This window comes from Hypanus sabinus, chromosome 24 (genome assembly GCF_030144855.1).
Source record: "Hypanus sabinus isolate sHypSab1 chromosome 24, sHypSab1.hap1, whole genome shotgun sequence".
Lineage (NCBI taxonomy): Eukaryota > Metazoa > Chordata > Chondrichthyes > Myliobatiformes > Dasyatidae > Hypanus > Hypanus sabinus.
Genome location: NC_082729.1, coordinates 15048188 through 15065025, shown reverse-complemented (window position 1 = coordinate 15065025; position 16838 = coordinate 15048188). Strand labels below are relative to the sequence as shown.

Genomic DNA, 16838 nt, shown 5'->3' with positions numbered 1-16838 from the left:
GCAGAAATTTATGCAGAGAACTTCATAATTGCTGGGCGTGATCACAGTGATGTAGGTGAGAATGTAATGCAGCTGGTGATGGAGAGGCTAAATCAATGGCTTCCATGATACTGGTGTTATTTCCTTGAAGAATTTACAGTTCATGGATCTTTTTTCCTTCTATTTATCCTTCAAGCAAGATTTGGTTAGAGATGTACAGTGGATAGATGTTGATATTAGGTATTGGGTAGAGTTGTTGGAGGAGCTGAAAATGTGGGCGAGCTGAAGTGTTCTTTTTTTTAAATTACAGTCCAGTATATTCCCAGTGCATTTTATTTTGAACATCAAGCTACAGTTTACAAAGTGCTAAGAATGTTATTCTAGAACAGAAAGGATTTCAGTTTTTGAAGAGTAGTGGTTTCAGTTTTTTATTTAGTTGTCTATTAGTTTTCAGCATTTGGATGTTGCTGGTGGGGCCAGTATTTACTGCCCAGCTCTAATTGGCCTTCAGAAGGTGGTAGTGAGCCATCGCTTTGAACTGCTACCATTACTCTGGTGAAGTTTACTATCTGAGTTTAGTACAGCTGCAGTGTGCTCTTCTGTCTATTTTTGTAGTCAGTGGTCTGACTAATGAGCACAAGTACACCTTTGTAACCGCCCTAGTTACCTTAGTTGCCACTTTCAGGGGGTTTTGATCCCTCTGCACAAAGCGAAAAGTGTTGTAAACTGCTGTACTGAGACTTTTCTCTGATAATCAATTCCATCCCACACCCAAAGCATATTGTCTTATCTGGACTAAACTTCAGCTGCTTTCCTGCGATTCATATTTCGAAGTGATTTATATTCTGCTGTATCCTCTGACAGCCTTCCTCACTGTTCATATCCCTGTCAATTTTTCTGCTGTCTGTAAACTTGGAAATCAGCCCTTCTACGTTTTTATCCAAATCACTTGCATGCACCACAAACGGTATCACAGTATTGATTCATTCGTCACAGACCTCCACTCGAGCTTCTATAGAGTTCTGTTTTTTATCTTTTATCTCAGACACTCAGCACGTTATGCACATTCTTATTGATAATGTTGAACATAAAACCAGTCTGCATTCTCCTCCTAACAATACTTCTTTTGAGACAAACAACTTTTAGAGGAGTATAACACTGGAAAAAAACCCTGCAGTCATAGGAATCTAAAACATAAAATAAAATGCTTGGGATGCAAAATTGTAGGGTGCAACTGTGGGGAAATGGGGTGCAATATATCCAAACTCTGATTTTAAAAGTTCTCACCTTAGTTCAGGGGTTCCCAACCTTTATAATGCTGTGGGTCCTTACCATCAACCTGGACTCCAGGTTGGGGCCCTCTGCCATAGAACAGGAATAAATTCTTTCTTTAGCAGTGATGCCTGTCCAGCTCTGTGTTTTCAGCAGTTTCTAGTTCCAGGGACGGTACTGATGGAATAGGCTATTTGTCTTCATTCACTGTTCCTACTGCAACATCTTTGCACGTATGTAGCCATAATGTGTTTCTCTGCCAATGACCTAGTTATATAAATATACCTGAGTATATTTAGCCAACAAGGATAAACTGGAGTCTTCTCACATAAACGAACAGACTGAGGCTCCTGATCAATAAGTGGTTAATTTTGTTCTGGCAGTGGCCGTCTTGAGTTTAAACGTGGGGTGTGGGGTAGTTACTTTTGGGAATATATAATATCAAAGAGAAATTATGGTGAATGAAAGATTAAACATTTTTCTGTTTTTTTTTAAGTGTACACTTGGTACAGGAGAATCAAGATAGTGAAAAACTTAAGGTAACCTTAAGGTAAAACTTAAGATCAGGTAGTATAGAAATTAAAGAGACAAAAACAGCCAATTTGGAGCCTGCTCCTCAGGGCTTTGGTTGGATATGTTGCTGATCTTCCGCATTTCTTTGGTGTCTGGTACTGTCTCAGCAGATTGGAATCTATCAGTACATACTAAGGAGAAAAATCTAGAATCTACGCCAGCAAGCCTGACCCAAATGCTCGAACCTCCTGTTGCGCGTGGGTACAACACGTAATTAGGAAGAGAAGTAGTGAGGTGGAAGGTGGTGGGCTGCAAATTTTACTGAGATTGTTCATGGCTCTTGAGCTCATTTGGTATATATTGATTCACAAGCTTTCATCCCTAGGGGTTAGGGGATTGCATTGTGAGGAAAGATTAAGATAATCTTGTGTCTAATGAAATTTAGAAGAATGAGACTAATAAGTTTTCAATTTATCAGGGCTTTCGTTTCCTTTAGCTGGATACATGACACCAAATAGATACAATACACACCAGGAGCCCCCCACCCATTCCCCTCTCTCACCTATCTCCTTGTCTGCCCATCACCTCCCTCTGCTGCTGCCTCCGCTTTTTCTTTCTTCCATGGCCTTCTGCCCTCTCCTATTAGATTCCCCTTCTCTGCCCCTGTATCTCTTTCACTAATTAACTTACCAACTCTTTATTTCACCCCCCCCCCCCAAAGTTTCACCTGTTACCTTGTGTTTCTCCCTCCCCTCCCCTCCCACCCTCTTACTCTGACTCCTTGTCTCACTTACTCCAGTCCTGTTGCAGGGTCTTGCCCTGAAACATCGACTGTGCTCATTTCCTAGATGCTGCCTGGCCTGCTGAGTTCCTCCAGCATTTTATGTGTGTTACTTGGATTTCCAGCATCTGTAGATTTTCTCGTTTGTTGTTGAGACACCAAGTAGAAGCAGGACTGGGCCACATTGCTGCCAATCATTAACAGACTTGATTTTGGCTTCATCTCTATTCTACTTCCCTGCTTAGTCCTCTAAAGAGGGCAGACCTTCCCATCTCATCCGTCAGTGTTTTTTGCTTCAGAAAGGCAGAGAATTCCAGAGATTTGTGATACTGGAAGAAATTCATCTCTTCACTTTTGAAGCGGCCACCTGTTCTGATCCCTGTGAGGAAAAATTGTATCACCATTGCCCTTCTCAAGCCAATTGAAGAGTTCCTCCAGCGTTTTGTGTGTGTTACCTGGTTCTCCAGCCTCCGCAGAATTTCTCGCTTGTGATTGAGACATCAAGTAGAAGCAGGACTGGGCCACATCACTGCCATTCATTAGCAAAGTTGAGCTCTGCTTTCCTGCCTCTACTAATTTTTCTAAACTCCAATGAGTACACGTAGGCTCAAACTTATAAAAGAGCCCACTTACCCCAGGTGTAAAACATGGAGCATAGGCACATAATGATACGCTGACATTTAAGGCAAGAAATTTGAGGTTTGAATTCTTCATTAAATGTTTAAGGCAGGGGTTTCCACCCATTTTCATGCCTTAGACCAATACAAGGAGTCCATGGACCACAGGCTGGGGACCCCTGATTAGAGGTATAGGATGGAAAGTGGATAAGATGAATTCATGATATTGTGTGGCAAGAGCTGCATAGACAACTTTCTCCGATAATGTCGCTGGAGTTAAACTGAGAATAGGCCATTGACAACACAATGAAAAGAGTACAGAAAGAGAACTTGTACAGTACTGTCCAAAAGCCTTGGGGGGGGGGGGGTTGTGCATGTATATATTCGGGTGCCCAAGACTTTTGCTCAGTATTTATTGGTTAAAATAGGAAGGTGGTTGGGAAACAGAAATAAAAGTACTTGGCTTTGAAATTGTGTATTGCTTCTCTTTCAACAAAATACACTGCAAGCAATTTAAGTATTTCTGAAATTACCATCATAGAGAGATGGAACTGCCAGTGTGATGTAGCAAGGTTCTTTGAAAATAGAGATTTGAGATAATTGTGATACGATACAACCGAGATTTGTGTGACATTGTTAATATCGAAAGAATTCAAAGAAGCTTTAAGCATCAAAGAAGGTAAAGGTAATGATTGTGGTAGGTGAACTGTTATTCAAATTTAAAATAGATATTGGGTCAACTTTTTTTTTGACTTCAACTCTTAAGTACTTTTCCAGACATGGATGTAAACCAGTACAGTGCCTGGCCTCTCATTATTTATACAGCGGATTCTGGTTAATTGGGACATATTGGGACCAGTATGTTTTGACCCAATTAAGCGGCTGTCCCAGTTATCCTGAGTTTCATGGAAATAGTTTAAAAAAAATACAAACTATGGTTTAACAGAGTAACAAATTATGTATTTAAATGAAATACAGAACAAATTAGAACACTTGCAGTATTACTGCTTTACTATACAATTGTGTATAAGATTGTAATGGTTACTGACAGAGATAATTGTTAAATAATTAATTTGCCAAGTGTACTTTGGCACAGTAGTCAATTGGTAAACTATCATTCTTTGCCCCTTAAGGCATTGAGATTTAATGCTTTTCCCAATAATCAACAATTTCCTTTTATCAGTTTCTGACATATTTGAATAACACAACACAGTTATAAGGCATTGTAGATTTCATCTGCACAAAGTTTTTGAAGCGAGCCAGGGAGTTTTGTGGATTTTCCTGTTTCTGCATTTACAGCATCAGCACTACCTTCCTCACCTTGTGCTTTCTTGAATTCAGTGGGACACAACCAACTACCTGTTGCTTTAAAATCTTCATGACCCAGCTTCTTAGCTAGCTCCCACCTCATTCAGTTTCAGGGGAACACTGTTGATTGAGGGCCTCGTTAACATCTGGATCCTTGCCTTCATGATCTTGTTTATGCGATGTTCCTCGGGTAGGCCCATTCTTGCAGTTTACCTTATCAAGTGTGTAATTGTAGATTTTGGCACCCCAGTTATCTCTGCCAGCTGATGACAAGTGGTGTTATGCACATGCCTTTTAATTTGGTCTAGTTGGGTAATTTTTTTTTCAGCTAACATCAAATCTTTTCATGGCAAAGGTCTCACAAGTTTCTGAAATCAAAATGAAAAGAAAACAAAATTATTAGAAACACTGCTTTTTGAATGGATAACATAACACGAGCATGTTAGGCAACTGACAGAACTGTTTGCTCCGAGCCTGGTGTACTGTTTAATGACCACGATGTGACTGTCTCCTGCCCCAATTAAACAGCGTAGTGTCCCAAATAAACAAAAGGAATCCTGGCTCTTTTCTTGAATTGATTTTGTTCTTTAAGAGTTGTCCCAAATAGTCACCTATTAACCAATAATCCACTGTACTTGTATCAGGTCTCTGCTCAGCTTCTGGTGCTCCTTAGAAAACAGTGCAGCAGTTCAGACTACAGTCCAATACACTCTAATCCAAGCAACATCCTTGTAAACCTTTTTAGCACCCTCTCCAAACTGTCCACATCTTGAAATGTGACAGCTGGAACTCCACGTAACACTTCTTTGTGGTGTGACTGAAGTTTAATGCAGCTGCAGCAGCCTTTGGGACTTTTATACTCAGCGCCAAGCATGCTATACAACTTCAGTGAGCCATGAACTTGCAACCCAAGAACCCCATTTACTGTATACTTGACCTTTGCATTTGACTTCCCAAGATTCAACACATTAAACTCTACTGTCATTTCTCTGTCCATATTTAGAACTCATCTAAATCCTGCTGTATCATTTGGCAATCTTCCTTGATTATCCGTTACTTCAATTTATGTCATCTGCAAACTAGGTAATCACCCCACTTAGATTTTCCCTGTATGGAGGAAAGCCTCTGGTCCTGGACTGAGTTGGAGAAGCACCTTGTCATCCATGACCAAGCTGGTTTTGGAGTTGGTTTACCTGCTCACCATGGATCCCATATGACTTAATCTTATACAATCTTGGGTCCACCGTCCCTTGCTTAATGGTATTGGTCCATTGCATAAAAAGGTTGGGATCCTCTGTTCTAGACCAACCCTTGTAAAATGGATCTTGATTAAAGTCTGTTCATAAGTCTGTTCATTGCTCTGCCTTGTGTTTTAAATGTGTTCTCAGACTGGACATTCAAAACGATTTTATAAGCAAAAAATAATAAAGATGTTCTCCTCCCCCCCCCCCCCATATCATTTTTAAGGGTATTCTTTTGCCTGTTCTTTTTATATCAAGCTTGTGGCTTATTGTGGGTATTCCATAAGATATGGGAGCAGAACTAGGCCATTCAATCTATCGAGTCTGCTCTGCCATTTCATCTTGGCTGATCCAACTTTCCTCTCGGCCCCAATCTCCTCCCTTCTCTCTTGATCCCTTGACCAATCAAGAATCTATCAAACTCTGCCTTAAATGTACATAAAGACTTGACCTCTACAGCTGCTTGTGGCAAAGATTTCCACAGGTTCACCACTCTCTGGCTAAAGAAATTCCTCCTCATCTCTGTTCTAAAAGGTCGCCCCCTCTATTCTGAGGCTGCGTCCTCTGGTCTTGAACTCTTCCACCATAGCAAACAGCCACATCCACTCTATATCAAGGCCTTTCACCATTGGATAGGTTTCAATGAGAGGTCACCTCTAATTCTTCTGAACTCTAGTGAATACAAGCCCAGAGCTATGAGATGCTCTTCAAATGATAAGCCATTCAATCCTGGAATCATTTTCGGGAACCTCCTTTGAACCCTCTCCTGTGTCAGCACATCCTTTCTAAGATAAAGGGCCTTAATCTGCTCAGAATACTCCCGAGTGAGGCCTCACCAGTGCTTTATAAAGTTTCAACATTACATGCTTGCGTTTATATTCTAGTTCTGTTGAAATGAATGCTACCATTACATTTACCTCCTCAACTTACAAATAACCTTCAGAGAATCCTGCACAAATACTCCCGCCCCTTTGCACCAGTGTTTTTTTGTATTTTCTCCCCATTTAGAAAATAGTCAACCCTTTCATTTCTTCTACCAAAGTGCGTGACCATACACTTCCTGACACTATTCCATCGCCCATTCTCCTCAACTGTCTTAATTCCTTCAGTAGTCTCTCTACTTCCTCAAAACTACCTGCTCTTCCACCTATCTTCATATCAACTGCAAACTTTGCAACAAGGCCATTCTATCCAAATCATTGACATATAATGTAAAAAGAATCGGTCCCAACACAGACCCTTGTGGAACACCACTAGTCACTGGTAGCCAGTCAGAAAAGGGTCCCTTTATTCCCACTCTTTGCCTCCTGCCAATCGGCCACTGCTCTATCCATGCTAGAATCTTTCCTGTAATGCCATGGGCTTGTTGCTTATTAAGCAGCCTCTTGTGTGGCACCTTGTTAAAGGCCTTAAAATACAAAGTACACAACATCAACTGATTCTCCATTGTCTATCCTGCTAGTTATTTCTTCAAGGAATTCCAATGGATTTGTTAGACAGTATTTTCCCTTGAGGAAACCATACTAACTATGGCCTCCAAGTACCCTGGATCGTCATCCTTAATAATTGACTCCAGCATCTTCCCGACCACTGAGGCCAGACTAACTGGCTTACAGTTTCCTTTCTTCTGCCTCTTTCTCATCTTGAACAGTGGAGTGAAATTTGTAATTTTCCAGTCTTCCGGAACCATTCCAGAATCGAGTGATCTCGAAGGATCATTACTAATGCCTCCATGATCTCTTCAGCCACCTTCTTCAGAACTTCGGGGTGTGCACCATCTTGTCCAGTTTCCCAAGAGTCTGCTTTCTGGGTATGGTAACTTCACACATTTCATGCCCCCGGCACCTGGAATTTCCACCATACTGCTAGTCTCCTCCACAGTGAATGCAGTGTAGCTCTCTGGAAGAAATCCGTTTATATGCCCTTACTATTGAATACAGAGTTGCACATACCATTATTTTAAAACCATTTAAAAAAAATATTGCTGTATTTTGCTTATTCTATATTCATGTGTTTTCTATCATTGCCTATCATGTTTAACACGTGAGTGTAAATAATCGCTGGAGCGTAGACTGAAAGTTACGACTATCAGAGGATGTGAAGAGGCTTTTCAACTCTCCTGACTAGATAGATGAGCAGATTATCATTTGCTGTGTCATTCCTATTGCAGATAAATACAGTGTTCTACGGTGCCATGTTATGCCAGATAAGTACAGTGCCATGTTTTAAACTGTCTCCACTTAGCTGAGCAATATTGGGTATACAATGTTTGTCCTAGCCAGTGTGGGACTATTTCTTGCAAAGCAATTCATTGACTGCAAGGATGTCTGGAGAATAAATAAGCCAAAATCAGCATTCTCTTCTCACTGACCAACTGAATCCTGTTCATCATAACTTGGTGTTTTGAATGTTCTTGGCATTTACCATAAAAGTCTCGGTTTCCAAACGGCTCTTGATAAAAGAGGGTTTATATGGACATTTGAACACCCACTGTTAAGTGAAACCAGCAACTTTACTGCTTTGATGCATTAGGTGTGGCTTTATGCTCAAGTTAGCATTTCCAACACTCGCAATGCATGCTTGATGTGTCTTACTGACTTTCATTTCTTGAATGGTGTACACGCAGAGGTTAAATATCTCCCAGCGAATGAGCAGGCACAATGCAGAGGACCTGCGTGGATAATTATGGGGAGGAAGGTTCTAACCCTTCAGTCCAAATGTGTCTTTAGATTGAGAAAAAATGTTTCCTGGCTGGTGAAAACAATTTTTTTCTCTCAGTGGGGATGTACTTGTCGAAATAATTTATTATAAATAAGGAAGTAACAATCTTGCCCAGTTTTGAGCTCTTTATTGTATAGCAGTTGTGCTACTCTTTTACTGAATTTACATTGTATTTGGGTGGCCAATTATATTGTCTCGTTCAAGAAGTCAATGTTTTGTGTCTCATTCTTCCCAATTGGTGTTTTATTTCTTCAGGTACGGTCCATGGATGAACTGAACCATGACTTTCAAGCGTTGGCATTAGAAGGGAGGAGCATGGGAGAGGTGAGTTTTATATTCAGAATGGACAATGGAAAAATCATGAAGTATTGATGTATATCATTTGACCTTTTTTTGTTCTTCTCTGTTCCCTGTCTCAAACTTATGAATGATTTCTTCCTTCAGTAACTTGGTATTGCAGTCAGAAATGCCTCATGGTTTAAATTGTTTCTGGTGACTTGGATTAGTTGGTTAATTTGTGACTTTACGCTTTATTCTCCATTACTTTGGCTGTGTTGTTCATGAATTCATTTACAAATTACTTTTTTCTTGATGCTGGCTGTGAATGTCTTGTAACAAAAAACTGATCATGGGGTTTGATAGTCACTGAAAGTATTGGTACTTGTAGTTCACTGGAATTGTCTGGTGTGATGCTGAAGTGTACGCGAGGGTTCTGATCCGTGTGCCAAGTTAGCTCATCGTGTTGGTATGGAAGGTCTTCATATTCACTGGGTGGCGAGCTTGGGCTGGTGGGAGACTCTGCTGTTGTGATCTGCACTGGAAAATCCATTTTTGCATCTGCGTCCTCACCAGTCTTCAGGAGGCTGCAGACAGCTGGGACTAGCGTATCCATATTCACATTTTCTTTTACAAATGTACAGTAGAGAGCATCCTAACTAGCTGCATCACTGCTTGATACAGAAACTGCTGTGTGGCGGACAGGAAGGCTCTACAATAGGTAGTCAGATCTGCCTAACGTATCACCAGCACCTGCCATCAAAGGCATGTATACAGAAAGGTGCTGGAAAAGGGCCAGTAGCATCATGAAGGATCCCACATACCATGCTCATGGGCTGTTTGTCCCACCCCCATCAGGGAGGTAGCATCCCTAGCCAGACTACCAGACTCAAAAACAGTTACTTTCCACAAGCAGTAAGACTAATCAACACTTCCACCCAAAACGTTCAATGGCCAATGACTCTACTTATCCGCTATCTGAAGCTGTGCAACAGTATTTGCATTTGAAATGATTCCCTTCAATTTCAAGCTGAGATTGTCCCATATTTTGTTCATGGCCATCTAAATGCATCTGTGTAGTGTTTTGTTTCTTGCCTTAGCACAGTCGTGCGCTTTCTCCTTACGGGGACACCCTGTAAACCTGGTGCCATTCAAAACTTTCTGAATGGGATCAGTGGCTCATTACCCCTGATTTGCAGAGGTTTGTCCTCCTGTTCATTGTAAACGCTCAAATTAATGCTGTACTTCTGTCTGCACGTGTATCCTTAATTTTGCTCAGCACAAAATTCAAAGGTGACTGTGTTACCTCTTTGTTAGCTCCCAAACTCTTCCTCAAACCTTCCTAGTTATCCAGTTATTTTTTTTTAAGGATTTCCTTTATATGTTTGTAGAGTGTATATCTTCCTAATTGCAACCAAATGCCTTCATCCCCAATGTAATCTATTTCTTCCTGCCTTTAGCTGTTTATGATCACAGGTTTCTAATACAGTCGGCCCTCCTTATCCACTGATTCCATGTGCGAGGATTCAACCAACTGTGGATCAGGAAAACCCGGAAGTTCTCTCTGCAGCACTCGTTGTTTGAGCATGTACAGACTATTTATTCTTGTCATTATTCCCTAAACAATACAGTATAACAACTATTTACATAGCATTTACGTTGTATTAGGTATTATAAGTAATCTAGAAATGATTTAACAGTACAGGCAGTCCCCAGGTTATTATCGAGTTCCATTCCCGAGTCCATCTTTAAGTCAGATTTGAAGTCGGAACAGGTACATCCGGTATTATCAGTTAGTCAAACGTTTTTCTTAGTATATAGTACATATTTCACCTTTCTATGCATATAAAACACTTAAGAATCATAACGTATTTCAATAATGAAACCGCTGTGTTGCTTAGTAATAATTGTAGCTTTCATCGGGGCAAGGCCTTTCACATTCTCCATTAAAATTGTTCCGATCGTTGACTGACTGTAGCCTAACGCTTTTCTAATGGCCAATGGCGTTTCACCTCTTCTCGATCACTTTATTACTTCAACCTTATTTTCAATTTCGATCGTGATTATTTTCGTGAACAGAAACTCTGCAGATTCAGAGCTGCACCGCTGGGTCCTAATGTCCTTCACAGTGAGACAGGTTAAATAAAGCCTGGGGTTCTGCTGGGTCCTAAAGACCACCTCACTGAGCTAGATTAAATAAGGGACTTGAGCATCCGCATTTTTTGGTATCCGCGGGGGATCTCAGGACCGATCCCCCGCGGATAAGGAGGGTTGACTGTACTTGCACTTTCTTTTTGATTTCAATTTCTTTATTCCAGCATTTGTCTTAAAACTCATTTGCATGCTATATCAGATTCAGAAATGGTTTAATATCACCAGCGTAACACACACCAAATGCTGGAGGAACGCAGCAGGCCAGGCAGCATCTATGGAAAGAAGTGCAGTCGACGTTTCAGGCCGAGACCCTTTGGTAGGACTGGAGAAGTATCTAGGCCCAAAATGTCAACTGTACTTCTTTCCATAGATGCTGCCTGGCCTGCTGAGCTTCTCCAGCATTTTGTGTGTGTTACTTATGTGTGACAATGCTTCTTTGGCCACTTCGTTTAAAGGAATTTGTATAAATGGGGCTGCTGTGTTAGATCCCTCTGTTACTTGGCATGTACATTCATTCTGCTGGCTGCACGGATCAATAAAGTTTGTTTTGGAATGTACTTGTAATACTCTATAATTAGTTTCTAGGCAGTTGAGTAAGAAAAGCCGACTGCTGTGTGATTTTGGTGATCGATGAGATGTGGTAGAGGATTCCTTAACATGGGGGATAATTGGAAATGATAAGACTCAGGTCCCTTGCCTTTTCAACTGTCCCAATAATAATGCAGTTTTGTTTGTGTGGGAGAGCATTTTGAGCACGTTTACTCTTTGCTGCTATTTTGAATTAGATTACTCATTTTCAATACTGCCATACGCTTCGCGAGTTGTTCATGTGATTCTTTTGTATGTAACAATGCTCATGGGACAAGCATGCTAATGGAGGTCAACAGTTTTTTCTTTAAAAGTTTTTGCACGTGATCAGTCATTTTTCATTTTCTGGGGCAGATGTATCCACTGACACCTAATGCAGTCCTGGTTTAAAACTAGTCTAGTTTTTTTAAGCATCTGATAGACTTCTTTCTGATTCCTAACTTTGTGATTCTGACCCTGTCATTTGCCAAAACTTGACAACAGATTCCTATAGCTTACAGAAGAATGATTAATTAATTAATAGAATTATAGGTGTTTTTTCATCAACTCTTGAAATTCAAATTAATATGCTTATTGTCCAAGTAGGATTCCAGCCTCACTTCATAATTTCAGCACACAGGCTTGTTCTTCAGACAAGATAGCATTCCTTAAGTGGCATCTTTCAAAACAAGTGGTGCTTAATGTTATCTGATGGGGATGGTGGTGAGGGGGCTTCATTTATTGTCTTGACTAGCATTTATCCTTTGGCGATGTTAGAATGCATGGACTTGTGCCTTTCAGATTAATTTTTGTGCTACCGCATTCTGAGACCTTTAGCAACACAAGTGAGTTGCTCTTAAAAACAAAGAAGTCCTTCAGCTGTATTTTGGTCAATCCAAGGACCAAATGCTGGAGATACAACGGTTCAAGGTAGCCCCAAAATTTCAACTCCTCGTCCATGGATTTGCATACAAGTTGATTCGAGTGCATAAAGGATCTGGCACATCTTAATAGCTGATTCCGGGACAATGGACTTGCACTGTGATATAGTGAGCCTTGTTAAATTGCTCTTGAGTAACTTGGGCTATTAAAGTGAGTCCTAAAATTGTAGGACAGTAACGTCTCTGTTATGTGGATTTACTGAACGTTTTGTGCATTTATTTTATATATGCATAATATTTACTATTATTTTATGAAGGATGTGCTTTTTAACTTACGTGATGCCTTTTTGTGTGTGTTCTCTGGGATCCGTATTTTAAAATATTCACAGCATACTGAGTTAAGCGTTACCTCCTTTATCAGCCCTCCTGAGATTATGATCCCAATTTTTCCACTAGGAGCAACTCTTTAGTATCCACCCTGTTGGGCTCTCGGAGCTCCCAAAGTTTCAGGGAATAGTGATACTTGCGCTTTCATTGAGGTCTAATAATTCAGATTAATGATTGTCTTGTGTACTTAACAAGTTGGAGACATGTAGCCTGCCTGTACAGATGGCTGCATTGATAAAAGCCGCTGTAAATGTCAAAAAGAATGAAATGCTCTGCTGGTTTGGTGTTGGAGTGCACAGTATGAGATGGAAAGATTGTCCTGACCCGAACTTGAACGGAATATCAGCAAAGACCTTGCTTCTGATGAGCTTGGAAAGATAGAAGTTCCTGTCGCTGCAGTACCATGTCATGTTTGGATGGTCATGTCTGTAATAGTTACTTGTCAGAGGTTGGAAATGCTCCATGGAGGCTTAGGCAACTCAACCTTTATTCATATCTGGTGAGATTTTCATTAGGTGTGTATTTGGAACTTTGAAGGAGGCATGTTAAATAGTTACAAGGCAGCCTCTCACCAAAACATGCACGCACAAAGTTCACAGAAACAGTCCCAAAACATCTGCTTGTCCTGTTCTTCTAGACCTAGTCTTGGAATTTCTATTAGTGGCTTTTGAAGGATGATTTGAATACTGGAATACTGTCGCTGCTGAATGTGTTTCCTCTCCAGTCAGCTGAACTTTCCTTGTGCTCATAAACTGAGCTCGGCATGTTTGGATATTGGCTTCCATTTTCGATCCAATCTCAGAGATGAGGGGGCAATATTGTACTTGTGCACATTAGCAGGGTGTAAAGTATCGACTATATTGTGGAACTGAAAAGTTGAGGTGATTACTGTTTGTTTCATGTATTGTGTGGTAAAAAAGAAACAGATGATTTGTTTTTGGACAGGATGAAGTACAGGGGCTGTAAAAGACTTGTGCTTTTGTTTCACTCATCTGGAGTCTCTCACATTTTGCAGTGCTGGCTCCTCAAATATCTCATTTAACCAATTGCGACAACAGAAAGTTTACTTGTGCATAAATTTACTTGGGAATTTGAAGCTTTATAGCAAGCTTGCCCTTTGATATTTTGTAATAAACAGTGTAGGTGAATGTCTTTTTCTTTTATTTTTAAACAAAATATAGCCCAAAAAGATTCAGGACGTAAGGGAATTTTAGGTTGATTTGCAATTCATTTTGAATTCTGCAGACCTTGATGGTGTAATCTTAAGCCATTGTAGATAATCCTGTTAATCATTAACTAATCATTTAGATGTGTGGAGAATTTCAGATCATAAGTGGTGTATATAGTATAATTTGTTAATTTTGTTAACTTGTGTTGGTTGTTAATGGACTGTGCTGGAGCTGCAACTGCAGAAACCCGATGTTCATGTTGTTTTTATGTCTATGACAGTCATGAACTTAAAGCATGCCATGTGAAGCAGTACATTAGACATTTGTGTCTGTATGGTGGTGTATTGGTCATCAGTCATTAATAAACTTTGGCTGGATGCGATCCTTTAAGTATCCAGAGGTGTCATTATTAATTATTTTCATATTTTACAGTGCATTTAGAGGTTTTGCTTGGTAAACAAAAGATTAAAATATGACCCAGTACTATTTATCTTAAGTATTTCTATCACCAGCAATTGAGTAAAGTATTCCTGACAGTCTGAAGTATTTACTTTGAACCATCAAAGTGCTATGCCTTTGGAAGGCCATTTGGAAAGATTTCACTAAGGTGTCTTGTTTAGAACATGGAGTGTTACAGCGTAGTACAGAGCCTTTGGCCCACGATGTTGTGGTAACCTACTCTACCTAAACCCTCCCCCTCCGGCATGGTCCTCTATTTTTCTATCATCTAAGAGTTTCTTTAATGCCCGCAATGTATTTATTTACCTCTGCCACCTCCCGTTTGATCTAGTATTTGTGTGGGGCTTTTCTGGAAAACATTGCTTGGTGGTACTGCTCCTTTAAGCAAAGAGATTTTGCATTTGCCGGAAGTTATTCAAAACTGGCAAAACTATTTGATTTCCTTTCCATATTCATGTTTTGTTTCTGCTGTCTGCTATGCACTCAGGAAAGGTCTCTGCTGTTGTAGCTTAGTCACCTTGGGAATGTTGCAACTCAGTGTAAGTTCCTTTAAAGGACCTTGTTTCTCTCCCAATCATTGAGGTAAAAAATCTTGTTCTAATGAATCTGGCTTGCTTTGAAAGAATGAGGAAGGTTAACCTTCTGTGTTTTGTTTATAACTTGTGTACAGTCGGCCCCCCTTATCCACAAGGGATTGGTTCTGAGATCCCTCATGGATACCAAAAAACGCGGATGCTCAAGTCCCTTATTCAACCTGTCTCAGTGCGGTGGACATTAGGACCCAGCAGAACCCCAGACCTTATCTAACTTGTCTCAGTGCGGTGGACATTAGGACCCGGCGGCGGAGCTCTTGAGGCTACATCCACACTAGACCAGATAAATCTGTAACCAAAGCTTTTTCTCTGATTTTACCCTCTGTACACACTAAAACGGTATTTTCATCCCCTGAAAATAGAGATTTTCAGAAATGCTCTCCTAGAGCGTGTAACTTTGAAAATGTCGCTTGGGCAGAGCAGTGGTAACAGGAGAAATCTAAAAACGCTGTCATGATGTGCCGGAACAGATGGTGGCAGCAGCACGGAATTTCATTGTTTTCATGCACGCAATAGAACAATGCGCAGCGGAAATGGAAATAATAAACCACTTCCTCTTCGGTTGTTTTCTGTAGATGAGTCCTGCGCATGCCCAGGAGGAGGGGATTCGCCCAAATAGCCATTTTAATGTGGACAGAGGTATTTTTAAAAACGCCTAGTGTGAACGACTACTGTTTTTACACGAAACCGGCGTTTTCAAAATTATCCGATCTAGTGTGGACGTAGCCTGAATCCGCAGTGATCACGAAAATAATCATGATCATGATTGAAGATAAAGTGGAAATGATAAAGTGATTGGAAAAAGGTGAAACACCATCGGTCTTTGGAAAAGCATTAGGCTATGTCGGTCAACAATTGGAACAATTTTAAAGAATAAAGTGAGAAAGGCTGTGCCCCAATGAAAGCTATAATAAGCAACACAGTGGTTTAATTATTGGGTTTTGGGTTTTTGATCCTTCACATCCACCCGGCAGGGATGGAGAGCGCACTCAGGAGTGATCTGTCACCGGATCGAAATTGGGAACTTCCGCTTCCGAGCCCGGCGCTGATACATACATTCTTAAGCATTTTATATGCATAGAAAGGTAAAATATATACTATATACTAAGACAAACGTTTGAATAACTGATGCTAAATAATACTGGATGTACCTGTTCCGACTTACTTATTAAGAGAACTTCCGATTTTTTTCGATCCCGATCCACAATAACCCACGCATATCCTCCCGTATACTTTAAATCATCTCCAGATCACTTGTAATACCTAATACAATGTAAATGCTATGTAAAATAGTTGTTATACTGAATTGTTTAGGGCACATGCTTGAGCAACAAGTGCTGCAAGAGCACTTCTGGGTTTTCTCGATTCGCGGTTGGTTGAATTCGCGGATGTGGAACTTGCGGATTAGGAGGGCCGACTGTGCATGTTCAGTAACTGCTTTCGTTTCATCAAATGCCCACTTGACACAAGTAAGCTTGTAGAATGATGCATCGTACCATCTTGGACATAATTGAAGATTCCTGGTGAAATACTTATGTCAGGAATAGCTCCCGTTAAACGGCAGCATCACAGTTAGAGTGACAGTATTACGGCTCGACCCATCAGAGTTTAATTCCCATGCTGTCTGTAAGTCTTTCCTGTGAGTATGTGGGGTTTCCTCCCGCAGCCCAAAAACATACCTTTAGAAGGTTAATTAGTCATTGCAAATTGTCCTGTGGTTAAGCTCAGGTTAAATTGGTGGGTTGCTGGGCGGTATGGCTTGTTGGGCTGGAAGGGCATATTCTGCACTGATTATCTAAATAAAATAAGTAAATAGTTTACTAATTGAATATGAAACCTTTTCATCTGCATGGTTTGGTCACTAACCTGGCTTGTAATGACTGCCATTGGAGTATTGTGTACAGTTCTGGTCACTGAATT

At 40.5% G+C, this 16838-nt stretch overlaps 1 protein-coding gene across 8 annotated transcripts in view; it reads left to right on the top strand.

Annotated features, from left to right (window-relative positions):
* pum1 (pumilio RNA-binding family member 1) overlaps positions 1 to 16838 on the top strand; it is a 124628-nt gene that overhangs the window by 56469 nt on the left and 51321 nt on the right. For all 8 annotated transcript variants that reach the window (XM_059949345.1, XM_059949344.1, XM_059949343.1 and 5 more), the window contains one exon: positions 8688 to 8756. In XM_059949345.1, coding sequence (XP_059805328.1) covers positions 8688 to 8756 — 69 coding nt within the window. The remainder of the gene's footprint in view (positions 1 to 8687; positions 8757 to 16838) is intronic.